We start from the raw sequence: 26,556 nt of genomic DNA on the forward strand, positions 1-26,556 counted from the left end.
TCTCCATTAAAATAGAAGGGGAAATACAGAGTTTTCCAGACAAGAGGAGGCTAAAAGAATACATCTCTACCAAACCAGCACTCCAAGATATGCTAAGGACACTGGTTTAAGCAGATGAAGGAAAAGAATGAGAGAGAGAGGAACACAGGTACAAAGAGAAAAGATGAGTAAGTTTCTATCAGTAATATCTCTCAATGTGAATGGACTAAATGCCCCAATCAAAAGACACAGCGTAGCTGAATGGATAAGAAAACATGACCCACACATATGCTGCCTACAAGAGACCCACCTCAGAGCAAAAGACCTACACAGATTGAAAGTAAATGGATGGAAAAAAATATTCCAAGCAAATGGGCAAGAGAAAAAGGCCGGGGTTGCCATACTTGTATCAGACAAAGTAGATTTCAAAACAAAGGCCATAAAGAGAGATCCAGAGAGGCACTTTATAATACTTAAAGGAAGAATCTATCAAGAAGACATCAACATTGTAAACTTATATGCTCCCAATATAGGAGCCCCCAAGTTTATAAGGAAATTGTTGGATGACTTCAAAAAAGATATAGACAGCAACACACTGGTAGTAGGGGATTTCAACACCCCACTGTCAAAAATGGACAGATCTTCCAAACAAAACATTAATAAACATATTGTGGTGCTGAATGACACACTGAATCAAAGAGACTTAACTGACATATATAGAACCTTTCATCCCAAAGAAGAAAAATACACATTCTTTTCAAATGCTCATGGAAGTTTTTCAAAGATAGACCACATGATAGGACACAAAGCAAGCCTCAGCAAATTCAGGAATATTGAAATAATACCAAACTTTTTCTCAGACCCCAAGGCCTTGAAACTCGAAATCAACCTCAAAGAGAAACTTCAAAAACTTGCAAACTCATGGAGACTGAATAGTACACTGTTAAACAATGAATGGGTCAATAATGAGATAAGAAAAGAAATCAAAAAAATTCTGGAAACAAATGAAAATGAACAGACTACAGTCCAAAACCTATGGGACACAGCAAAGGCAGTCCTGAGAGGGAACTTCATAGCAATACAGGCTTACCCCAAAAAGATAGAAACATTTCAAATAAAAGACCTAACACTACAACTTCAAGAACTGGAGAAACAACAACAAATAAATCCCAGAGCAAATGGAAGGAAGGAAATAGTCAAGATTATAGCAGAACTAATGACATAGAGACGAAAAGAACAATTCAAAGGATCAACTGATACAGAAGCTGGTTCTTTGAAAAGATAAATAAAATGGACAAGCCTTTAAGCAGACTCATCAAGAAAAAGAGAGGACCCAAATTAATAATATCAGAAATGAAAGAGGAGAAATAACAACTGATACCACAGAAATACAAATGATCATCAGAAACTACTATCAACAATTATATGCCAAGAAATTTGAAAACCTTGATGAAATGGACAAATTTTTAGAAAAGTATAATCTTCCAGCACTGAAGGAGGAAGAAACAGAAAGCTTGAACAGACCGATAACAGCTGGGGAAATTGAAGCAGTAATCAAGAAACTCCCAGCACAGAAAAGCCCAGGGCCAGACAGTTTCACAGGAGAATTTTACAAAACATTTAAGGAAGAGCTAACCCCTGTCCTTCTCACACTATTCCAAAAAATGCAAGAGGAGGGAAGACTCCCAGACTCTTTCTATGAGGCCAGCATCACTCTGATCCCAAAACCAGATAAAGACCCTACAAAGAAAGGAAACTACAGGCCAATATCACTGATGAACATAGATGCTAAAATCCTCAACAAAATATTGGCAAACCGCATCCAGCAATACATTCAAAAGATTATCCACCACGATCAAGTGGGATTCATCCCAGGGATGCAGGGATGGTTCAATATACGCAAATCAGTAAACCTGATACATCACATAAATAAAAGAAAAGACAAAAACCACATGATCATCTCGATAGATGCAGAAAAAGCATTCGATAAGGTACAGCACCCATTTATGATCAAAACACTCAGCAAAATGGGAATAAATGGGGCATTCCTCAATGTAATAAAGGCCATATATGAAAAACCTACAGCCAATATCATACTCAACGGGCAAAAACTGAAAGCTTTCCCACTAAGATCGGGAACAAGCCAAGGATGTCCGCTCCCACCACTTCTTTTCAACATCGTATTGGAAGTCCTAGCCACAGCAGTCAGACAAGAGAAAGAAACAAAAGGCATCCAAATAGGAAAGGAGGAAGTAAAGCTATTATTGTTTGCAGATAATATGATAGTGTACATAGAGAACCCTGTAGACTCTACCAAAAAACTCCTCAACCTTATAAGTGAATTTGGCAAAACAGCAGGATGCAAAGTCAACATTTAGATCAAAGGCATTTTTGTACACCGGCAATGCAATAGAAGAAGAAGAAATCAGAGAAAAAAATGCCATTCGATATAGCAAGAAGAAAAATAAAGTACCTAGGCATAAATTTAACCAAAGACGTAAAGACCTGTATGCAGAAAACTATATAACATTGAAGAAAGAAATTAAGGAAGACACAAATTCCTTAATTTGTGGATTAATAAATGGAATTGGAAGAATTAATAAAAGGAATTAATAAATGGATTGGAAGAATTAATATCATCAAAATGTCCATACTACCCAAACCAATTTATAGATTCAACGCAATCCCTATTAAGATACTAATGATGTATTTCACAGAAATAGAACAGACATTTCAAAAATTTATATGGAACCATAAACGACCCCGAATAGCCGCAGCAATTTTGAGAAAGAAACACAAAGTAGGAGGGATCACAATACCGGACATCAAACTCTACTACAAAGCCACTATACTCAAAACAATCTGGTACTGGCACAAGAACAGATCCATAGACCAGTGGAACAGAATAAAAGGCCCAGAAATAAGCCCAGGTCTGTATGGGCATCTAATATTTGACAAAGGGGGAAGAAGCATAAAATGGAGCAATAATAGCCTCTAAAACAAATGGTGTTGGGAGAGCTGGACGGCAACATGCAAAAAATTGAAATTGGATCATCAGCTGACACCATACACAAAAATAAACTCAAGATGGATAAAAGACTTAAATATAAGTCACAACACCATCAAAGTCCTAGAGGAGAGCATTGGCAGGAAACTCTCAGATATCCCACGCAGCAATTTTTTCACTGATATGTCTCCTAAAGCAAGGGACATAAAGGAAAGAATAAACAAGAGGGACCTCATCAAAATAAGAAGCTTCTGCACGGCTAAAGGAAACATCAGCAAAATGAAAAGGGAGTCAACCCTATTGGAAAATATTTTCACTAATGATACATCAGATAGTTTTGATCTCCAAGATATATAAAGAACTCACTCGACTCCACTCCAAGAAGACAAACGATCCAATCAAAAAATGGGCAAAGGACCTGGGCAGATGCTTTTCCAAGGAGGAGATACAGAGGGCCCAGAGGTATTTGAAAGGATGCTCAGCATCACTAGCCATCAGAGAAATGCAGATCAAAAGCACCATGAGGTAGCACCTCACCCCGGTCAGAATGGCCATCATAAACAGATCAACAAACAACAGGTGCTGGCGAGGCTGTGGAGAAAAGGGAATCCTAGTACACTGTTGGTGGGAATGCAGACTGGTACAGCCACTGTGGAAGGAGGTGTGGAGTTTCCTCAAAAAGCTGAAAATGGAACTGCCTTTTGATCCAGTTATTCCCCTGCTGGGACTATACCCTAAGAACACCAAAACGCCAATACAAAAGAACCTATGCACCCCAATGTTCATAGCAGCACAATTTACAATAGCCAAGTGTTAGAAGCAACCTAAGTGTCCATTAGTAGATGATTGGATCAAAAAGTAATTGTTCATATACACAATGGAATTCTACGCAGCAGAAAAGAAAAAACTACTACTAAACTTCGCGACAGCATGGATGGAACTGGAGAGCATTATGCTAAGTGAAATAAGCCAGGGGGTGAAAGACAAATACCATATGATCTCACCTATAAGCGGAACCTAACCAACAATACAAAGATGCAAGGAAAATATGACCAGCAACACTGAAAGGAAAAGAAATCAACAGAGACAAGATGGAAGGAGGGAGGAGCGGGCAGGGAAAGGGAAGGCAAGGGGAAAGTCAAGGAACATATAGCAAGAACTCATGGACAAAACCAAAGGGGAAGAGCTGAGGGAGGGAAGGAGGGAGGGGGCAAGGCAAAGTGGTGGGGGGGAGGCAGAAACAAATGTATTTAAAAAGAAAGAAAGAAAGAAAAAAAAAAGCTGAAGGGATTAAAAAGTACAAATTGGTAGCAAGAGAGTAGTTAAGTGAAGTAAAATACAGCATAAGAAATATAGTCAATAATATTCTAATAACAATGTATGGTGTCAGATGGATGTGAAATTTATCGAGATGATCACTTAGTAAGTTATATAATATCTTATTACTGTGGTTTACACCTGAAACTAATATAATATTGTATGTCACTATAATTGAAAAATAAAAAATGATTTTAAAAAAGGATGTTATAAATGAAAAAAAAAAGACGGATTAGTATATAATCAAGAAAAACTCTAAGGTGAAACTATGAAAATCCAAATGTTCTGACGCACTGGAGATAGAAATCCAATTGTATTTAAATTAAAGCTGATACACTAAAAAAAAAAAAAAAAAAAAAAAAAAAAAAAAGAAAAAGAAAGTGCTGTTAGTAAACTCAATGAAAGATGGTGATCCTTGAATTAATATGGTGGCAATGAGGATAAAGAGATATTAATGACTTTAAAATATATTTAGAAAGTAGTGTAATGGTTGAAGGGTAATTTCTTAAAGTATAATTGCTGTGCCACTTATGAGCTGTGTGTGGTGATACACCAAAGGGGTTAAGAATAAGTATGTTACAGTCTATTTATATAAATAGTCTTCTCTCAGCTCAGGCTTTCACTATTAATATGAGCCTAATAATAGAACAGGATTATTGTAGTATTACATGTAAAGAGCTTAGCAAAGAGGAGTAAAGAATGACACTCAGGTTTGTATTGGGGAAGTTAAAATAGCAAAGTATGAAAATCAGATATAGCCCAGAAATAAACTCCCACAAATATAGTCCACTAATCTTTAACAAAGGAGCAAAGGTGATTCAAGGGAGGAAAAAGATATGCTTTTCAACAAATGATGCTAGAAGAAGTGAATAAAAAAAAAAGAAAACAAAAACAAAAACAAAACTTCTAAATCCCTTTGAGTTCAACACCCTGGATTTTCCTTCCTTTCTCCATTCCATCTTTTCCTTTTACAACCAAGGGAGAGTCAATTTGTGGGTAATTATCAGAGGTGAATGAAGAGCTGTCATTTTAAGGATGTTAACACATTTATTATCTCAGGGACTGCAGAATTCTAGAAAATACCCATGTGAAATAAAATACAATCTCATGTTTCATGTTTTAACAATCAAAGTGATTAACGAACCATTGGCAGGTGAAAACAATACTGTATCTTTTCATTTCTAAAAATTAACAATGAGAAAAAGAGGTTATATATTATTTAACACTGCATTTCTCAGTTATGAATTTCCATTTTTTTGAAAGCTTATTAACAGGGAACGTTGTATGTTAAACTATTCTTAGGCTATCACAAACACAATTACCAAATCACTGAAGCAAGTAAGATTCAGGTATATGTAAAAAACTTTTAAACATATAAAAGCACCCTGGCCAGGTGGCTCAGTTGGTCAAAGCATTGTCCCATACACCAAAGGTTATGGGCTTGATCTCTGGTCAGGTCACATACCTAGGTCATGGGTTTGATCCCCAGTCAAGGCATGCACAGCAGGCACCAATCAATGCTTCTCTCTCATGTTGATATCTCTTTTGCTCTCTCTCCCACCCCTCTCTCCTTCTCCCTCCCTCTTCCCCTACCCCTCTTCCTCTCTCCTCTCTCTCTAAAAGCAGTAAAAAATATCCTCAGGTGAGGATTAAAATTTTTTTAAATAAAAATATATATACATGTGTAAAACATATACATTATATATTTATATATTAAACAATACAATAATAACATTAAAGAAAGTTTTATGACTTTAAAACATTTTTTACTTCACATGCAAATATTTGTACACAGTTTTATTAATAATGTAAGATTTCATGTTTTAATCAGGGGTGATTTTGCTTCCCTGGGGACATTTGGCAATATCTGGAAACATTTTCGATGGTCACAACTGGGGATGAACTAGGCGGATGGGAGGCACTGATACTGGCATCTGGTGGGTAAAGGCCAGGGATGCTGCTGCTAAACATCTCCAGTATACAGAGCAACCACAATATACACAGCAAAAAATTATCTGCAAAAAATTACCCAGCCCAACTGTCAGTAATGTCAAGGTTGAGCAACTTGCTTTACAGTAAAAAAGCAATGCCTTTTACAGAAACACGTCCCCATGATTTTAATGGAGGGTTTTCAACCATTTATTGAGTAGTTATGTATGCTAGGCTCTATGCTAAGTACAACACATACAGTGTCTTTTTAACACTAACAAAATCCTGTGAGGTTTTGAAGGTCAATACATGATGTTTCAAAGAAATTACATAACTATTGAAGGTCACAGCCAGAAATAGCAGATAGCTATTTGAAATCCCTTCTGTTTGACTTCAAAGCCTGTCCCGTTAGCATGTATAAATAATGTCATAATCAAAATAATTCAAATACAGATTTTAACACTTTGAGAATTATTTCCTGCCCTGGCTGGTGTGGCTTAGTAGATTGAGTGTGGTCTGTGAACCAAAGGGTTGCTGGTTTGATTCCCAGCCATGGCCAATGCCTGGGTTGTGGGCCAGGTCCCCATTAGGCGGCGTACAAGAGGCAAACATGCATTCATGTTTCTGTCCCTCTTTACCTCCTTTCCCCTCTCCCTAAAAATAAATAAGTGAAATCTTTAAAAAAAAATTCTTTCCTGATTTTCCTTCATGTAATGTGGGGCAGGGTTGCTTCCTGCCCATTTTAAGTAAACGTTTTAAACAATGTAAGATAAAAACTTAGGGTGGTATGGATGACTTATATTTAGAAGCTGTTATGTTTTGCTTTTAATAAGTTGAGAACAGTTTAATTCAAAAGCTGTTTTTGTTGGTGGGTAGAGATACACTGTGAGTCCAGCAGAAGTGCTGGAATCTTGGTAGGGATCAATATAGAGCAGTTGTTGAGGTATACTATATCTTCGTTGTGGACCTCACTGCAGGATTCCAGTCAGAACTTCCAACAGGTTTTTCAACGTCCATGATGGCAGTGGAGTGGGTGGATGCTACATTCGCCTCGTCCCAGGACAAAATTGGAATTACTAAATTATAAAACAATCATCCTGAATAACCAACTGAAGACTAGCTGAACATAAGTCTTATAACCAAGGATTTCCAGAAGAGGCCACATCAAGAATGGTAGGAAGGACAGAGACACAAAAAGGGCTGGCCCCACTCCCATGGGTGGCACCAAGTTCTGAAGGAATATCTCAGTTGGAGGGGATCCACCTGAGGAGTGTGGGGTCTAAATCCCAAGCTAAACTTCCCAGCCCAGAAGATCGGAGCCAGGAAGAGGTGCCCACATACTGTCTGGCAGTGAAAAGCAGCAAAGTTTCTGTCTGGCAAGGAAAGATGACTAGAGACACAGGTGCCCTCTTAAAGGGCCAATGCACAGAATTTCATTTGCAGCCACTTACCTTGGGCTCAGGCTGAGGGAGGGCAGAGCAGACTAGAGGAATGTGAGGAGAGATGGGTTTGTGGCTCTGTGGAGGGAGCTGAATGGACAGGTACCAGGATGTCTGTGCCCAACTCAATCTCCTATAATGCAGATACTATATTTCTTGGGTGGAGCACTCCTCTCCCTGCAGGATCCACCTGGGGAAAAGCAATTGCCCCACTTTCTGGACTTCCTCTAGCCCATTCTGTGGAGTTTACGCCTGGATGAGGAGTATGGCCCACAGCTCTTTCAGTAACTGAGCCTAACAGGCAGGCTTTAGGCGGAGGTGGGTAGAAGCTGATCTCAGGGTACCTTGGGACTTTTGCTGACATGCCTTAGGACCGGTGCTGGTAAAAACCAGCCTTGGTGTGCAGCTTTGTCTTTCCTGCACACACCAAGGCCCAGCAGAGGAAGCCACAAACTGTGGATTGCTAGTAGCTCCAAACAGGTTGCCAAGGGCCAGTCACAGGCATAGTCTTATATTGGTCTGCCCAGAGTGACTCCTTAGAGGCCCAGAACCAACACATCCAGTGGCAAGCTTTAAAACTTCAGAGCAGAATCCAACAAGTTCCACAAGCAGCACATCCAAAGGGAGATCTTGGCAGACACCAAACCCTGCTGAGGCAAATTCTGCTTCTTGTGCTTAGCACATGCACAGCAGCTCGAATGCCATAGCTAGGGTTGAGCCTCACAGTCAGTAAGCCTGAAGTTTGATCCCATGCATGAGTGGGCAATCAGGACACAAATACAATAAGAGATTCCACATAACCCCTACACAGTACATTATTGGAGCACCCAGCTCAGGTAATCAAGGAAACTGCATCACTGGACCTCACAGGACACCTACTACATAAGGCCATCCCACAAAGACTGGGAGTCATAGTGGATCTATCTAATACATAGAAACAAACATAAGAGGCAGCCAAAATGAGAAGATGAACCCCAAATGAAAGAACAGGAGAAATCTCCAGAAAAAGAGCTAAATTAAATGGCAGCAAGCAATTTATCAGATATGGAGTTCAAAGTAGTGGTTATAAGGGTTCTAAACAGCATGGAAAAGGGCATATTAACCATAAAAAAGGACCAGTCAGAAAAGAATACAGTATCTGAAATGAAGAATACACTGGAAGGAATATACAACCTATTGGATGAAGCAGAGGATCACTGATTTGGAAGACAAGATGGGGGAAAAACACCCAATTGGAGCTGAAAAAAAAAAGAATTTTAAAAAATGAGGGCAGTTTAAGGGGCTTTGGGACAACATGAAACATAACAGACATTTTCATCAAAGAGGTACAAGAAGGAGAAAAGAGGGAACAAGGGATCAAGAACCTATTTGAAGAAATAATGATAGAAAACCTACTAATCTGGTGAAGTAAAAGACACACAAGTCCAGGAAGCCTAAGAGTCCCAAACAAGATGGAGCCAAAGAATCCCACAACAAGATACATCATAATGAAAATGGCAAAGATTAAAGACATAAAGAGAATATTAACAGCCACAAGATAAAGAGAGTTAGTAATCTACAAGGGAGTTTTCATAAGACTTCCAGCTGATTTCTCAGCAGAAACATTTCAGGCCAGAAGGGATTGGTTTGAAGTATTCAAAGTGATGAAAAACAAGGACCTACAACCAAGACTACTTTATCCAGTAGGCTATAATTTAAAGTTGAAGAAATAAAGAGCTCCCTAGACAAGAAAAAGCTAAAGGAGTTCATCACCACCAAAACGGTATTACAAGAAATGTTAAAGGGCTTGGAAAAAGAAGGAAGAGGAACAGGGAGGGAGGAGGAAGAGAAGTAACAGAGGAACATAGTTAAAAGAATAGAATGTCAATAAATATGTATCTTAATAATTACTTTAAATATAAATGGCTTAAATTCTCCAAGCAGAAGACACAGAATAGCTCATTGCATAAGAAAACAGGATATAACCCTGGCTGGTGTGGCTCAGTGGAATAAGCACCAGCCTGCGAACCAAATGGTTGCTGGCTTGATTCCTGTTCAAGATACATGCCTGGATTGTGGGCCAGGTTCCCAGTTGGGGATGTGTGAGATGCAACTGATAGAGGAAATAAAATATATATACTGTCTACAAGAGACTCACCTCAGAACAAAAAATACACTAAAAGGGATGGAAAGAGATATTTCATGCAAATGGAAAGGAAAAAGAAAGGTGGGGTAGCAGTACTTATATCTCACAAAATAGACTTTAAAACAAAGTCTATTGTAAAAGACAAAGAAGGACACTACATAATGATTAAGGGAGCGATCCAACAAAAGGACATAACACTTGTAAACATTTATGCACCTAAATATGTAAAGCTGATGTTGATGGACATAAAAGGAGAGATTAACAGTAAAAGAGTCATAGGGGATTTTAACATCCCATTGACATCAATGGATTGATCTTTGGACAGAAAATCAATAAGGAAATGGTGGCCTTAAATGACACACTGGATCAGAGGGAATTAATAGATATCTTCAGAACATTTCTCACCAAAGCAGCAGAATATACATTCTTTTCAAGTGCACATGGAATATTTTCTAGGGTAGATCACATGTTAGAACACAAAACAAGTCTCAATAGACTTAAGGTGATTTAAATCATATCAAGCATCTTCTCTGACCAGATGGCATAAAACTAGTTATCAATCAAAGAAAAAAACTGAAAAACACAAAAAGACATGGAAGCTAAACATCATGGTACAAAACAATGAATGGGTAACAATGTGATCAAGGAAGAAATAAAAAGATACCTTGAAACAAATGAAAATGATAACACAACAACTCCAAATCTATGGGACACAGTGAAAATAAGGTTAAAGGGAAATTCATAGCATTACAGGCCTATCTCAAGAAACAAGAAAAATCTCAAATAAACAATCGAAATTTGCACTTGAAAGAGGACAGCAAACAAAGCTGAAAGGGAGGAGAAAGAAGGAAATAGTAAAGATCAGAGCAGAAATAAATGATACAGAGTGTAAAAAGAATACAAAAGATAAATGAAACCAAGAGCTGGTTCTTTGAAAAGATAAACAAGACTGACAGACCTTTAACCACACTCATCAAGAAAAGTAAGAGAGAAGACCTAAGTAAATAAAATTAGGAATGAAAAAGAAATAACAACTGACACCAAAGAAATACAAAGATTTGTAAGAAAATATTAAGAACAACTATATGCCAACAAATTGGACCTAGACAAAATGGATAAATACCTAGAAACATACAATCTTCCAAAACTGAATCAGGAAGAATCAGAGAATCTGAATAGACAGATTACAACTACTGAAATTGAAGCAGTAATTAAAAAACTCCCCTCAAATAAAATCCTGGAGCAATGGCTTCACAGGTGAATTTTATCAAACATTCAAAGAAGAACTAACACCAATTCTTCTCAAAATATTCCAAAAAATTCGTGAGGATGGAATATATGCACCGCATGTTCATTGCAGTGTCATTTGCAGTCACCATGATTTGGAAGCAGCACAAGTGCCCATCAGTAGATGAGTGGATAAAAAAGCTGTGCTATGTAATACTACTCAACTCTAAATAAAAAGGAAATCTTACCCTTTGTAACAGCATGCAAATACATGGAAAGCATTATGTTAAGTGAAATAAGCCAGTCAGAGAAAAACAAGTACCATATGATTTCATTCATCTGTAGAATCTCCCATCCAAGTACTAACCAGGCCTGACCCCGCTTAACTTCTGAGATCAGACAAGATTGGGTGCGTTCAGGGTGGAATGGCCATAGAATGGAATCTAATGAATAAACTGAACAAGCAAAAGAGAGACAGACTCATAGATAGAGCACAGGCTGACAGCTGTCAGGGTTGGGCTGTGTCATATATTCTTTCTAGTTAGTGTTTCAGGTTTCTTCAGATAAATTCCCAGAATTAGAACCACTGGGTCATAAGCACTTCCATTTTTTATTTTTTGAGGTTACTCCATGTTGCTTTCCACAATGGCTGTGCCAATCTGCATTCCCACTAACAGTATACAGATGATGTGTTGTAGAATTGTACACATGCAACCTGTGTAACCTTGTAAACTAGTATCACCCCAATAAATGCAATAAAAAGGACAAAAAGGAATTATTTCCTTAGCTTATTATGGAACTATTGGTTTAAAAGGTCAAAGGGAATTGACAATTATGGTTGTTTTTCTTACTTTGTTTTCAAATTGATTTTTCAGAGTTGTACCAATTTACAGCACCACCATTAAATTGTAAGAAAATCTCTTTCAATAAAATGACATCAGCATTGGCTTTTGACATTTAAAAACAAAATTCTGTGTTTATTTAATAAGTCAAAAAATGCATATCTGAGCCTAAATAACAGCAGGTGCTGGAGTTTGTTACCAGATATAGGTCTCCCAAAATGAGGGCCACACTGTGTAAGAACAGTAAGAAAGTCAAGTCAGTATAAATAAAGCTTGTATTTCAAAGAAGCATCTTCATTCATTCAAGTGCAGTTATTTGACTAATAAAGACTGAGTCCCAAGAAAAACATTCCTGGTTACTCTGTAGACTTTATCTCAAATCTTTTGTTTAAATAAGCCTATGAAGAGGAAATGGGAGAGTTGGATTTTATAGTTTAAAATGTTGGTGTGTCCTTTTTGCTGCATCCCAGAAAGAATGAAAAATAGATCTTTCTTATGATACCTGTGAACTGAGGATAGGCTATTACCCTACAACCCATAACACCTGCCTAGAATCTTGACAGTCAATAATTATAATCATAACAGCTACAACAATAATACAGTCCTCTGTATTTAAAAAAGTCCAGTATTTTTAAAATAGTAGTTGTATCTCATTAGTGGATCCAGAAATCACCTTAGTAGGTTTTGTTTAGAGTTTTAACAGGATGCTAGACCAGAAAATAATGTAAAATAAGCAAGTGCATTGTATGTAATAAGCCTGCAGTTTATTTTGTAAAACTTTTGTTTGCACGTTGTGTGATAGTGGTTTTCAGTCTGAAAGGTTGAAAAACCACTGATGTAATCTACCTACTTCATTAGAAAGCTGAGTCTGAGTGACATTAAATGATGTACAAGGATACAGAGCTGGTTATTGACAAAGCTGGGATGAGAACTAAGTTCCTCAACTCCACGCCCAGTGTCTATTCCATCAGGGAGTTTGCTGAAGGTACATCTCTTGAAGAAGAACAGGAAACATGTTTAGTAGATGCTTGAATGGACTAGGAGGTAAATTGGATGTTCGCACAGGTGGTGGGATCAGTAGCTTTGGGTCTCCATGTGTCTTTTAATTCAAACCAGATTAAATTACTAACTGAACAGTGGGTGCACTGTACATTTAGGCTATACAATCTTTTGCTTGCCTTTATCTCTTCAAAATAACAACCAAGTGAGGCCCACACATTGTTTGAAATGAGCTGTCACCAGAAATCTTGAGAGTTTTTCTCCCCACTAAGCTCATTGTACCAGGCAGGACAGATGTGGGGGATAAGATGATTGACGGCCATGTAGGCTTTTGCCAGAGGGCAGGCTAACACAGGTTGGCCCTTGCTAGAAGGGTAGAAGAAATACATTTTGATACTGAGAAGTAGAACATTATTTCACCATAAATTATGGTGGCCTATTGGGAAACCAAGGCAGCAACTAGGCCTGTCTGATCCACACAGGATCTGAGTGGTCCTCACCATCAGTACTAAAGACTGAGTTGATGGGGCAGCCCTTTGTGTGTTTCCTGAGGGCCAAATGCTGTGACATTAAGGGCCCTGTGAGGACTGGCCTTCTGCTCAAAAAGGCTTCTCCCTACAACAGCTGAGCCGATTGTCTTCAAAGAGCTGATTTGAGAGCTACATTAAAATGCATATATTCGGTATATTCCTGCAGTTGGTCGTTTGTTTCATTAATCGAAGGATGTAAAGGCATATAGCAGCAGATTTCTTCAAAACAGTAGAATTTAATGGAGAATAAGAGAGTGAGTCTAACCCAGAAACTTGATGGAGTCTGAGAGACGGACTTCAAGGAGAGGAGAAAAAGGATCTCTGTCCTCTTCACAGCATTGATGATTGCCCAGTACTTTTGAGACTTGCTAGTGCCTAGAAATCCTCTGGGGAGCTTGTGTGAGATGCTGATTCTGGGGCAGGAGGTCTGGGTGGGGCCCGAGATTCTTCATTTCTAACAGGTTCCCAGATGATATTTCCTGTCCAAGAACCACGCTCAGAAAGCATGGCTCTATCCCCATTTGGAGACATTTCTGTTTCAGCGTTCTTTGCAAAAAGAGATAAACTGGGATTCAACTTTGTGTTTGACCCTCTCCCGGCTACTGCTTCAAAAAATGTCACTTTTTTATGCACAAACATGAATAATATTTAAACAGACAAATTTGAGATTTGTCATCAAACAGAAAGTGTAGAAATTGAGGTTTGAAACTTTATTAGCAGGAGGTTAATAAGTGTTATACATGAGAGACAGAGGAAGAAAAATACCCTCTCCTTTTAAACACGCAGTCATTGAAAAGTGTATAAGGGACTTTTCCTCTTGGCACTGTTTTATTCACACTTCTCTTCTGTGGTTATTTCATCAAAATATTAATCCAATCTTGCTGACACAAATAAATATACTAAATTATCTCTTTGTTTCTCAGACTGCCCTCTCCCCACCCCAACTTAACCAAGGGAAGCTTTATTCTAAATTTTTAAAAAATGGGTGCTGAGAACAAAACAAAGAAGTTACTTTGGGGATAGGCAAACACATGAATTATTTTAAGTATTATGTAAATCGAAACAGTGGAAAGAAATATTGCTTAATAAGTAGCTTTTTTTTTTTCAAATATTCAACATGTATAAGCAAAGTTTTTAAGTTTGGCAGCAAGAAAAGAAGAAAATCTATTTGTACAGAGTCCTTAAATGTAAAGACTCAATGCTGTTTTACAGGAAGGTTGTGCAGAATTTAATTTTAGTTGGGAAACCTTGGTACAATTCTGGATTTAGATCATCATATAATTATCGTGCGACATCAGGACAAAAGAAGAGAGCCTTTCTTTCTTCTGAAAACGCACATGTTTTTGTTTATGTTTTTAAAGAGGAAATATGTTTATATGCCTATCCAATTAAACTTCTTTAAAAAATATTAGTTGTGTCAAATTTTTTTCCTTATTAAAAAATATCCATTGTTTTGGGTCACTTTTTCTCATTAGCATGTGTTTAGTTTTCTATTTGCCACCATAACAATTTCCCACAAATTTATCAGCTTAATGAACATAAATGTATACAGTTCTATAGGTCACAGGTCCAACATGGGTCTCAGCAGGCTAAGATCAAGGTGTTGACAGGGCTGTTTCTTTCTGAGGGGTCTAGGCAGGATTTGTTTCCTTGCCTTTTTCCATCTTCTAGAGACGCCCCTGCATTCCTTAGCCCCTTTCTTCATCTTTAAATGGCAAAGATAAGTTGAGTCCTCATATCACACCCATACAGGCAATTCTTTTGCCTCCCACTTTTATTGTTAAAGACCCTGTGACTACATTGGACCCATCTGGATAAATCAGGATACTCTCCCTATTTCCCAGTTTAGGGTCAGCTGAGTAGCAACCTTAGTTCCCCTTTGCCACACTAAACACAACATATTCTCAAGTTCCAGGGGTGAGGATACAGACTTCTTTAAGTATATGAGTATGTTTGTGGGAGAGGGGCCATTATTCTGCCTCCTGCAGTATGTCTCATCAATATTTAAGGTCTAATAAGAAAGGACTATTGCAATTTGAATACAGATAACACTTGTGTAGTGCTATTACATCAAAATTATGTTCAGATAAAATTTCTCACTGGTGAAAACTGCTGTGGCTCTTTTGAAGTAAAGTATGCCTCCTCTAGTTGCATTTACATTGATTCTCATATACTCCTTTTCCAGTAATGAAAGTCTTGGGGTGTAACTATCTGTGTGATTAAATGGACCCTTCAATTTCTGAGAACTATCCAAAATTTAATGAGATGAAGAGGATTATTTGAGGTAGCTTAGCACAGTGTTTCTCAAACAGGGCAGTTTTCCTCCCCCAGGGGATATTTGGCAATGTCTGAAGACATTTTTGATTATCACAATTGGAGGTTATGTATTACTGGCATCTAGTGGATAGAGGCCAGGGGTGCTGCTAAACATCATGCAATACAGGACAGGACCTACGACAAAGGATTATTCAACCCAAAGTGTCAATCAATAATGCCATGTTAGAGAAACCTTCACTTAGCAAGATGACAAACCTAATACTCTTTTCCCCCCTTTTAAGGCTAATTCTTTATGTTTCAAAACAGATCAGCAACAGCATTTGGTCGAAGACCAACTGAAAGAAAAGATGAGTGGATCATTGTACACCAATCTTATAGGGAAAACTCAAAGCTCAAAACCTATTGTTTGAGATAGACAATTCATCATCTTTATTGGGTGATCAGGAATCATGTCTGGTTTCTCTCTGTCCCCATTTCTCAGCACAGTGCTTGTCCATACCAAATGCTCAAGGATATTTAAACAAAAAGAAACTGTAATGTGTTAAAGGATTTGTTTATGAGTTCTACATGTAGTGAACAAGATGTCTACCTTCTGTATGTCTAATATTGCAACTTCGTATAAGGGCAACCCTGGAATTGCTCTCTTATCAGCACTAAGAACCCAGAGTAGCCTACTTCCTGGGCTTTCACTTTAAGATATAAGCCATCTGGAAAGTTCTCAAAAAATTTAATGTTAGCATTGAAAGTAATTTTAATTAAAGCGCCTGAGACACCAAAACTTCCCAACTTTCTTTTCTACATTTTGGTTTTACACTATGGTATTATCTTAAGTTCTACTTTTCAGGCTTGGTCATACACTATGGAAAAAATCAGTATATTATTTTTACTGATGGCAAGACCAGGCTCATAACCACCAACCATTTGTGTCATAAGCCTTTAGGGTCTTGCAACAATGATGAAAAATCTGATGTGAAAGATAACATACTGAAAAAAAAAAGACTTGTGTGATTAATTGATGAAATTGACACCCTTCTCTCTCTCTAAGTTCTCATTTATGCTTTCCTTTTTTAAATCAACATTGCAGGTGTCCCTGGCTCCATGCCAAATGCATCATGGACTGGTAACCTCAGAGCCATCAAGTGGATTGACATGGAAGATAAACACGGAGGTTGTCATGGTGAGGCATTCATTTCATACTTTGAGGCCATACTGCTTGTTGGTGTTGGCATGAAGGCAGTTGTGGAATATGAGACTCTTGGTGAAAGAACTGCTGGTATCTGTAGACCTATCTGTGGATTATTAGGAGAGTAGCTAGAGGCTTTAAGACACAGTCCTTGAAAAGTAAATTTAGGCATTTCACAGACCTTCTCCAAGTAGGTTCATACTATAATGGTACTTCCTTCTTGTTGGATTATGCTCTCTTATTATTGTTTATTTCTCTTTTCATTCTTTCTGAGTGCAGGAGTCAGGGGGGAAAGTGGTCAGGGTGAATAGTGATGTCATGCTGTCACCACGGAGCGGGCTGGATCCCCACCTGTCGTGTCAGCCTCTGCTCCCTGCACAGGCAGGCTTCCAGTTCGGAGGTGCTTGCTGCAGCTCCCGCATGATGGCAGATGATACTAATGAGAGATTTTTCTTCCAATGGACAAGAACTTGAAATCCTAAGTAGTTTCATTTCTATAGAATTTTATGAAAAAGGGTTTTTATCAGTCCTGTATACATTTCATTCAAACTACTTTCTGGTACATAGTGGGCATGTGTATTTTTTTGCTAGGCTAACACAGCAAATTCATTTTATGCATAACCACAGACCAGGTGGCTTACACAAAAGAAATTTATTTCCTAACTGTCCTGGAAGCTGGAAGTCCAAGATCAAGGTGTCATCAGGTTTGGTTTGTTCAGAGGCCTTTCTCCTTGGCTGATAGATGGCTGTCTTCTCCCTGTGTCCTCACATGGTCTTCCCTCTGTGTGTGTCTGTGTCCTAACCTCTTCTAGTAAGGATAACTTAATTACCTCTTGAAATATAGTCACAGCCTGAGGTACTGGGGGTTAGGACTTCAACATATGAATTTGTGGGAGGAGACACAATTCAGTCCGTAATAGCACACAATTAATATTTATTCAGTGAGTGAGTGATTAAGTGAATGAATGGATGAGAGAATATGAAAGTTTAACATTTTTTCCCTCCAGAAACAAAGCTTTGCTTCTTCCACTCTTCTATTCAATCATAGCTTCACTTGTCCATCTTATCTACATCTAATTGTAGATTACTGCTTTTCTATGCTTCTCCATTGCACTCAACCTCATTCTTGTGAGTTCCCTCACACTGTGGATGGCAATGTCCTCATGTCACTGTACAGAAATTTCAATCCATTCCTTAGGACATTCATATCTTTCCCTTAATTAGCCCACATTTTCTCCCGGGGACAGTTCACGCCATCTGCCTTCATTCTTATCATGGCTTGCCTGTCTACTGGAAGGAGGAGAATGAGGAGGAGGTTGCTTTGCTCTTAGAAGATGGACCATCACCATCTGTCAGACTCCCACTATTTGGGATATGTTGCCTTCTCCAAATCCTTCTATACTCCAAATCCTTCTATAACCCCTATCATCCTCCCTGAAGGACCACTGCAGTTATCTTCTGACCTGCTTCACCTCTCCAGTTGCAACACTTGAGGACTTCAACACCCACAACAGGGACCCATGTCACATTCCTTTGTAGCTCGAGCCCTCCCCACCACAGAAGTTCCCATTCCCATTGCACAGTAGCCATGCCCACCCTGCAAGCTGAGCCTTACCTCAGTCTCCTTGTCATCACCTTTATCCAGGCCCCATCCCAGTAGAGAAGGTATAGTATAGTCAGGCTCGCATTTTTGTAGGAACCTTTATGGATCATGTGGCAGGCGGGGCCATGAGCGTAGCCCCTAGTCAGGAACCTACATTGGAAAGCTTGGGTAGCCCAAGCCCCTCTCAGACAAATGCCTCCTTTTTCTTCTTTTGGTACCTGTTATGCCAATGAACCCCTGAAAGTCTTACCATATTCAGAGCATAAAAATGATTTGGCCCACCAACCTTTATAAAGGAAAAAGAAAAAGGCACAATCCAAAGAAGTGGAACAATGCATGTGAAATCAACAAGTCAGTAATACAATATGGATCTTTTGCCCTTGGCAGCGAGTAATAGGATTTGTGCCAAATTTGTGTGTGTGCATAGTTTATAAGCCCTCTTAGCACTTAGAATCATAGGCCACCATTCTAGTTCTGTGGTCTTGAACTTAGAGCTCTCATCTCTGATTATGATCTCTTTGTGACTGTACTAATTTCCTTCACCAGTTTACATGCTATATGTATTTACTTTTTCCCCAGAACAGAATAAAAGCTCCAAGAAGGCTAGCATTTTCAACCAAAGTGTTCATTGCTATATCCCCACACCTAAAATATGTTGTTTTTGTTGTTTTAAATGTGTTTGCTTTTTTAAAATTAGGATTTCCAGAGGTTCAACTTTTCCAGCTTTTCCCTTTTACTAGTTTCTCTCCAAGGACTCCTTGTCCAGTTTGTGTACTCTGCCAGCCAACCCATGCTGTTTTCACTAACATTTTAGGTTCCCTTGCCATTTGGCTCTGCAAGGCTGATTCCCACCCTTAATCATTACCATCACCTGCTTTTTGCCACTGGTGTTTCCCAGAACAGAACATTGCTAGAGAATGGTTAGGGGACCTGCCATTTAACTTCAGCTATATGCTCCTGGCTGCCTACTTATTCTTTTATTTACCTCGTTATTTTCCTGGTTCCCTTCCCACATGTACCATTTTAGCTTTCCTGTTCACCTTCAGGCTCTCAATCTTATGCTAAAACAGCCTTCCCACTATCAAAAAATGAAAATTTCAGCTCTGGGAAGAACTTTTAAGACATTTTATCAAAATCTCCTTATCAATTACTTTTTCAGGTCATCCTTTTACTCCGTCTTAGAGTATTTTGGACATACTCTTTCATTGTTCTTTCCTGATTCAAGAGGAAAAGTCACCCATCCTCACAACTGAGGTCAGCATCTGTGGTCTCAGTTATGTGTGGATCCCCTTAAATTATCCTCTTGCTCTCTTTCATTCTGTGTCGTCCTCTCTTCTGATTCTTTTCTTTCTCTCTGCAAGTATTGCCTCTATCCTGAAGACCAAGTTGTCTGTGCACCCCCTGCCTGATACAAACTGAAATACTCTCTCCCATTCACTTGCATTTTCTTAAGCATGGGTATGCTGCCTTTGCATTCAGTTCCTCTCACCACCAAGTTATTCTTAAACTTCTCACCCAGTTATTCTTTAACTTCTCACTACTCTGGCTTCTTTCCCCAGTGACTTCACTCTCTATTGTACTTCCTCCCTGCTGCACTGAATTAATCATCAACACCTGTCAGTCCTTCTGTATTCTGTCTCTAATATCCTTTCTTTCCCACCCATGGCAACCATTAACTGTGAATGACCTTTCTGGTTTACATTAAGTTATTACTGTAGTCTCTTGATTGATTTCTAATGTACCCTGCAAAGGTCTACAAAATTAACCTTGCTAAAATAAATTTCATCATTTCGTTCTTCTATTCAAAAATCTTTTCTTAGTCTTTTATAGAATTTTATGGTTTTTTTTTTCCAAAAATCTTTTGAGTCTTCATAACTATGGGATAAAAAAGGCCCAAGTCTTTAGTCTGTTTTAAGTCTGTCATCCATAGTAGTTCTCCTCTATGCCAAGAATCCTCTGAAAAAGAATTTCAACTTCCTACCATTCTTGTGTCTAACCTATTCCCCCCAAAATTCCCTATTCTGGCAGAAAATTCCTCTCCTGACAATTTTTTCAGAGGCATTGAAATCACCTGATGCTTGCTAATTCTACCCATTCTTCTCAATCCTTTTATTCAGAAATTATGACTTTAACACCTAATATTTACCAGGTTCTATCCCAGATGTATGGGACACAGAAGTGAACAACCTGGTCTCAAATTCCAGCACTTCTAGAACTTATATTCTCATCTAGAGAGAAAGACAATAAAAGTTTTCTGTTAAGGAAAACAATAAACAAAATAGTATTTTTTTTCATGGCACTGATTATATATAAAGTGCAAAAATAAAAATGAATCAGGGAAGGAGGAATGGAGGTCAAAAAGAGCCTCACTGAGAAGATAGCCTCGAAGCAGAGATCTGGGCTGGTGCGAGAGGGAGCTTTATGGATGTCTGGGGAGAGGGGGTGGTGCAGGGATTCTCTCTCTCTCTTTTTTTTTTACTCTAAACACAGAGTTTATTCTTTTATTGTTCAGTTTTTTTTCTCCTTTTTTCAATTAATTAATTTATTTTTTCAAATACATTTGTCTCTGCCTACCCCCCACCACTTTCCCTTGCCCCCTCCCTCCCTCGCTCCCTCCCTCAACTCTTCTCCTTTGGTTCTGTCCATGAGTCCTTGCTATATGTTCCTTGACTTTCCCCTTCCCTTCCTTTACCCGCCCCCCGCCGCCCGCACCCCTCCCTCCTTCCCTCTTGTCTCTGTTGGTTTCTTTTCCTTTCAGTGTTGCTGGTCTTATTTTCCTTGCATCTTTGTATTGTTGGTGAGGTTCCGCTTATAGGTGAGATCATATGGTATTTGTCTTTCGCCCCCTGGCTTATTTCACTTATGATAATGCTCTCCAGTTCCATCCATGCTGTTGTGAAGTTTAGTAGTTCTTTTTATCTTTCTGCTGCATAGTATTCCATTGTGTATATGTACCATAACTTTGGATCCAGTCATCTACTGATGGGCATTTAGGTTGCTTCCAACACTTGGCTATTGTAAATTGTGCTGCTATGAACATTGGGTGTATAGGTTGTTTTGAATGGGTGTTTTGGGATTCTTAGGGTATAGTCCCAGCAGGGCAATCACTATATCAAAAGGCAGTTCCATGTTCAGCTTTTTGAGGAAATTCCAAAATGTTTTCCACAGTGGCTGCACCAGTCTGCATTCCCACCAACAGTGTACTAGGGTTCCCTTTTCTCCACAGCCTCGCCAGCACCTGTTGTTTGTTGATCTGTTTATGATGGCCATTCTGACCGGTGTGAGGTGCTACCTCATGGTGGTTTTGATCTGCATTTCTCTGATGGCTAGTGATGCCGAGCATCCTTTCAAATGTATCTGGGCCCTCTGTATCTCCTCCTTGGAAAAGCATCTGCCCAGGTCCTTTGCCCATTTTTTGATTGGGTCGTTTGTCATCTTGGAGTGGAGTCAAGTGAGTTCTTTCTATATTTTGGAGATCAAACCTCTATCTGATCTATCATTAGAGAATATATTTTGCCATATGGTTGATTCCCTGTTCATTTTGCTGATGTTTTCTTTTGCTGTGCAGAAGCTTCTTATTTTGATGAGGTCCCACTTGTTTATTCTTTCCTTTATGTCCCTTGCTTTAGGAGACATATCAGTGAAAAAATTGCTGCGTGGGATATCTGAGAGTTTCCTGCCAATGCTCTCCTCTAGGACTTTTATGGTGTTGGGACTTATATGTAAGTCTTTTATCCATCTTGAGTTTATTTTTGTGTATGGTGTCAGCAGATGGTCCAGTTTTAATTTTTTGCATGTAGCCGTCCAGCTCTCCCAACACCATTTGTTGTAGAGGCTATTATTGCTCCATTTTATGCTTCTGTCCCCCTTGTCAAATATTAGATGCCCATACAGACCTGGGCTTATTTCTGGGCTTTATATTCTGTTCCACTGGTCTATGGGTCTGTTCTTGTGCCAGTACCAGATTGTTTTGAGTATAGTGGCTTTGTAGTAGAGTTTGATGTCCGGTATTGTGATCCCTCCTACTTTCTTTTTCTTTCTCAAAATTGCTGTGGCTATTTGGGGTCATTTATGGTTCCATATAAATTTTTGAAATGTCAGTTCTATTTCTGTGAAATACATCACTGATATCTTAATAGGGATTGCATTGAATCTATAAATTGCTTTGGGTAGTATGGACATTTTGATGATATTAATTCTTCCAATCCATGAGCATGATATATGCTTCCATTTATTTGTGTCTTCCTTAATTTCTTTCTTCAATGTTGTATAGTTTTATGCATACAGGTCTTTTACCTCTTTGGTTAAATTTATTCCTAGGTACTTTATTTTTCTTCTTGCTATATCGAATGGTATTTTTTTTCTGATTTCTTCTTCTATTTCATTGCTGGTGTACAAAAATGCCTTTGATACCTGAATGTTGACTTTGTATCCTGCTGTTTTGCCAAATTCACTTATTAGGTTGAGTTTTTTGGTAGAGTCTACAGGGTTCTCTATGTACACTATCATGCCATCTGCAAACAGTAATAGCTTTACTTCCTCCTGTCCTATCTGGATACCTTTTATTTCTTTTTCACGATGTTGAAAAGAAGCAGTGAGAGCGGACATCCTTGTCATCTTCCCGATCTTAGTGGGAAAGCTTTTAGTTTATGCCCTTTGAGTATGATGTTGGCTGTAGGTTTTTCATATATGGCCTTTATTACATTGAGGAATGCCCCATTTATTCCCATTTAGCTGAGTGTTTTGATCATAAATGGGTGTTGTACCTTATCGAATGCTTTTCCTGCGTCTATTGAGTGATCAAGTAGTTTTTGTCTTTTCTTTTATTTATGTGATGTATTACGTTTATTGACTTGTGTATATTGAACCATCTCTGCATCCCTGGGATGAATCCCACTTGATCGTGGTGGATAATCTTTTAAATATATTGCTAGATGCAGTTTGCCAATATTTTGTTGAGGATTTTAGCATCTATGTTCATCAGCGAAATTGGTCTGTAGTTTTCTTTCTTTGTAGGGTCTTTATCTGGTTTTAGGATTAGGGTGATGCTGGCCTCATAAAAAGATTCTGGAAGTCTTCCCTCCCCTTGCATTTTTTGGAATAGTCTGAGAAGGACAGGGGTTAGCTCTTCCTTAAATGTTTTGTAAAATTCTCCTGTGAAACTGTCTGACCCAGCGCTTTTGTGTGCCGGGAGTTTCTTGATTACTGCTTCAATTTCCCCAGCTGTTATCGGTCTGTTCAAGCTCTCTGTTTCTTCCTCCTTCAGTGTTGGAAGATTATACTTTTCTAAAAATTTGTCCATTTCATCAAGATTTTCAAATTTATTGGCATATAATTATTGATAGTAGTTTCTGATGATCATTTGCATTTCTCTGGTATCAGTTGTTATTTCTCCTCTTTCATTTCTGATATTACTTATTTGGGTCCTCTCCCTTTTTGTCTTGATGAGGCTGCTGAAAGGCTTGTCAATTTTATTTATCTTTTCAAAGAACCAGCTTCTCGATTGGTTGATCCTCTGAATTGTTCTTTTCGTCTCTATGTCATTCAGTTCTGCTCTAATCTTGACTATTTCCTTCCTTCTACTTGCTCTGGGATTTATTTGTTGTTGTTTCTCCAGTTCTCGAAGTTGTAGTGTTAGGTCTTTTATTTGAAATGTTTCTCTGTTTTTTAGGTAAGCCTGTATTGCTATGAAGTTCCCTCTCAGGACCGCCTTTGCTGTGTCCCATAGGTTTTGGACTTTTGTCTGTTCATTTTCATTTGTTTCCAGAAATATTTTTAATATTTTCTCTTATCTCATTATTGACCCATTCATTGTTTAACAGTGTACTATTCAGTCTCCATGAGTTTGCAAGTTTTTGAAGTTTCTCTTTGAGGTTGATTTCGAGTTTCAAGGCCTTGGGGTCTGAGAAAAAGTTTGGTGTTATTTCAATTTTCCTGAGTTTGCTAAGGTTTTCTTTGTGTCCTATCATGTGGTCTATCTTTGAAAAACTTCCATGAGCATTTGAAAAGAATGTGTATTTTTCTTCTTTGGGATGTAAGGTTCTATATATGTCAGTTAAGTCTCTTTGATTCAGTGTGTCATTCAGCTGCACAATATGTTTATTAATATTTTGTTTGGAAGATCTGTCCATTTCTGACAGTGGGGTGTTGAAATCCCCTGTTATCAGTGTGTTGCTGTCTATATCTTTTTTGAAGTCATCCAACAATTTCCTCATATACTTGGGGGCTCCTCTATTGGGAGCATATAAGTTTACAATGTTTATGTCTTCTTTATAGATTCTTCCTTTAAGTATTATAAAGTGCCTCTCTGGGTCTTATTTTATGGCCTTTGTTTTGAAATCTACTTTGTCTGATACAAGTATGGCAACCCCGGCCTTTTTCTCTTGCCCATTTGCTTGGAATATTTTTTTCCATCCATTTACTTTCAATCTGTGTAGGTCTTTTGCTCTGAGGTGGGTCTCTTGTAGGCAGCATATGTGTGGGTCATGTTTTCTTATCCATTCAGCTACGCTGTGTCTTTTGATTGGGGCATTTAGTCCATTTACACTGAGAGATATTACTGATAGAAACTTACTCATCTTTTCTCTTTGTACCTGTGTTCCTCTCTCTCTCATTCTTTTCCTTCATCTGCTTAAACCAGTGTCCTTAGCATATCTTGGAGTGCTGGTTTGGTAGTAATGTATTCTTTTAGCCTTCTTTTGTCTGGGAAACTCCGTATTTCCCCTTCTATTTTAATTGAGAGCCTTGCTGGGTAGAGCAGCCTTTGTTGTAGCTTTTCATGGCTTGGAATATTTGTTGCCATTCCCTTCTGGCTTGTAGTGTTTCTGTTGAGAAGTCAGCTCCTAGGTATATCGGGGCCCTCTTGTATGTTACTTTCTCCTTCTCCCTTGCTGCCTTGAGGATTCTCTCTTTGTCTTTGATAGCTGCCAATTTAATGATGATGTGTCTTGGAGTGGACCTCCTTGAGTCCCTCTTGAGTGGGGTCTTCTGTGCCTCCTGGATCCATGAGACCCTTTCTCTCCTCAAATTAGGGAAATTTTCCATCATTACTTTTTCAAGGATGTTCTCTATCCCTTGCTCCTCTTCTCCTTCTGGTATTCCTATTATGCGGATATTATTATGTTTCAGGTTGTCCTGCATTTCCCTAAATGCCTCTTCATTCTTTTTGAGTCTTTTTTCCATTTCTTGTTCTTTCTGGGAGCTTTTTTCTACCTTATCCTCCATCTCACTGATTTGATCCTCGGCTTCATCCAGCCTGCTTTGGATTCCTTCTACTGTGCTCTTCAATTCAGAAATGGTATTCCTCATATCCTCTTGCATCTTCTTGATAGTTTCTATGTCCTTTTCCAGGCTGATATAGTTTGCTGTAAGATCCTGCTAGTTTCTCTGCAGTTTCTCATAGTTATCTTTGAGCTGGCTGAGCTCATTGAGCTTCCTTAGAACCATTGTTTTGAATTCTATCTGCTAGTTCCCTTGCCTCTATTTCATTTATCTCTCTCTGTGGGGAGTTCCCTTTTCCACTCATTTGGGGGGAACTTTTTTTCTTCCCATTTTGTGAGAGTCTGTTAAGTAATTCATTTATTTATTTTTGCTTCTGCTTCAATTGGGCTGTCTAGATTTCCTGACTTTGTGGATTAAACTTCTATGGTAGTAGGCAGGTCTTTTACTGATTGATTGATTTCCTTTACTTTTCTTTCTGGGCCTACCTCTGATGATGTCAGTTGTTGACCCTATATGGCCTTGAGGCATTTGTTTGAGCCTTCCAGGGGTCTACTCTCTGTGTCTGACTCCTGCTTGGGGCAGCTGTGTGACCCCTTTGGCCAGGGATCCACTGTTTCTGTGGGTCACTGTGCACTCTTCTGCTGGCTCCTTGATTGCGCTCCGCGGCTGGCAGGATCCCCCATCCGCCTGGGGTCACGTGCGCTTGCCCCAGCCCAGGGGGCGTCTTCACGACCTCATGTACTCATCTGGCCCCCCAGGCCGGCGGGGACCCCGGCACTGGTCTGTTTAGGGTCTTCTATTGTGTGCTTTCCCCACTTTTGGCTCTTTGGATGCGTTGCCTGCTGTCGCCAAATGGGGACTACGGAAATGGGAGGAAG

The 26,556-nt window shown here is 38.8% G+C and overlaps 1 protein-coding gene across 9 annotated transcripts in view; it reads left to right on the plus strand.

Moving 5' to 3' along the window:
- The window catches only part of GCNT2 (glucosaminyl (N-acetyl) transferase 2 (I blood group)), a 119,884-nt gene that overhangs the window by 88,791 nt on the left and 4,537 nt on the right, over positions 1–26,556 (plus strand). For 5 of the 9 annotated variants that reach the window (XR_008530734.1, XR_008530735.1, XM_054591945.1 and 2 more), the window contains exons 2-3: positions 16,756–16,848; positions 22,087–22,179. The exons of 1 other annotated variant lie outside the window; for it this stretch is intronic. Coding sequence is in view for 6 of the 8 variants with exons in the window: in XM_054591945.1 (XP_054447920.1) it covers positions 16,756–16,848; positions 22,087–22,179 (186 nt within the window). In the remaining 2 variants the exon portion in view is untranslated. The remainder of the gene's footprint in view (positions 1–16,755; positions 16,849–22,086; positions 22,180–26,556) is intronic. 3 more of the 9 variants (XM_054591949.1, XM_054591951.1, XM_054591950.1) reach the window with 1 other exon arrangement.

This window comes from Pteronotus mesoamericanus, unplaced genomic scaffold (assembly GCF_021234165.1).
Source record: "Pteronotus mesoamericanus isolate MK-2021 breed Mesoamerican mustached bat unplaced genomic scaffold, CSHL_Meso_final scaffold_31, whole genome shotgun sequence".
Lineage (NCBI taxonomy): Eukaryota > Metazoa > Chordata > Mammalia > Chiroptera > Mormoopidae > Pteronotus > Pteronotus mesoamericanus.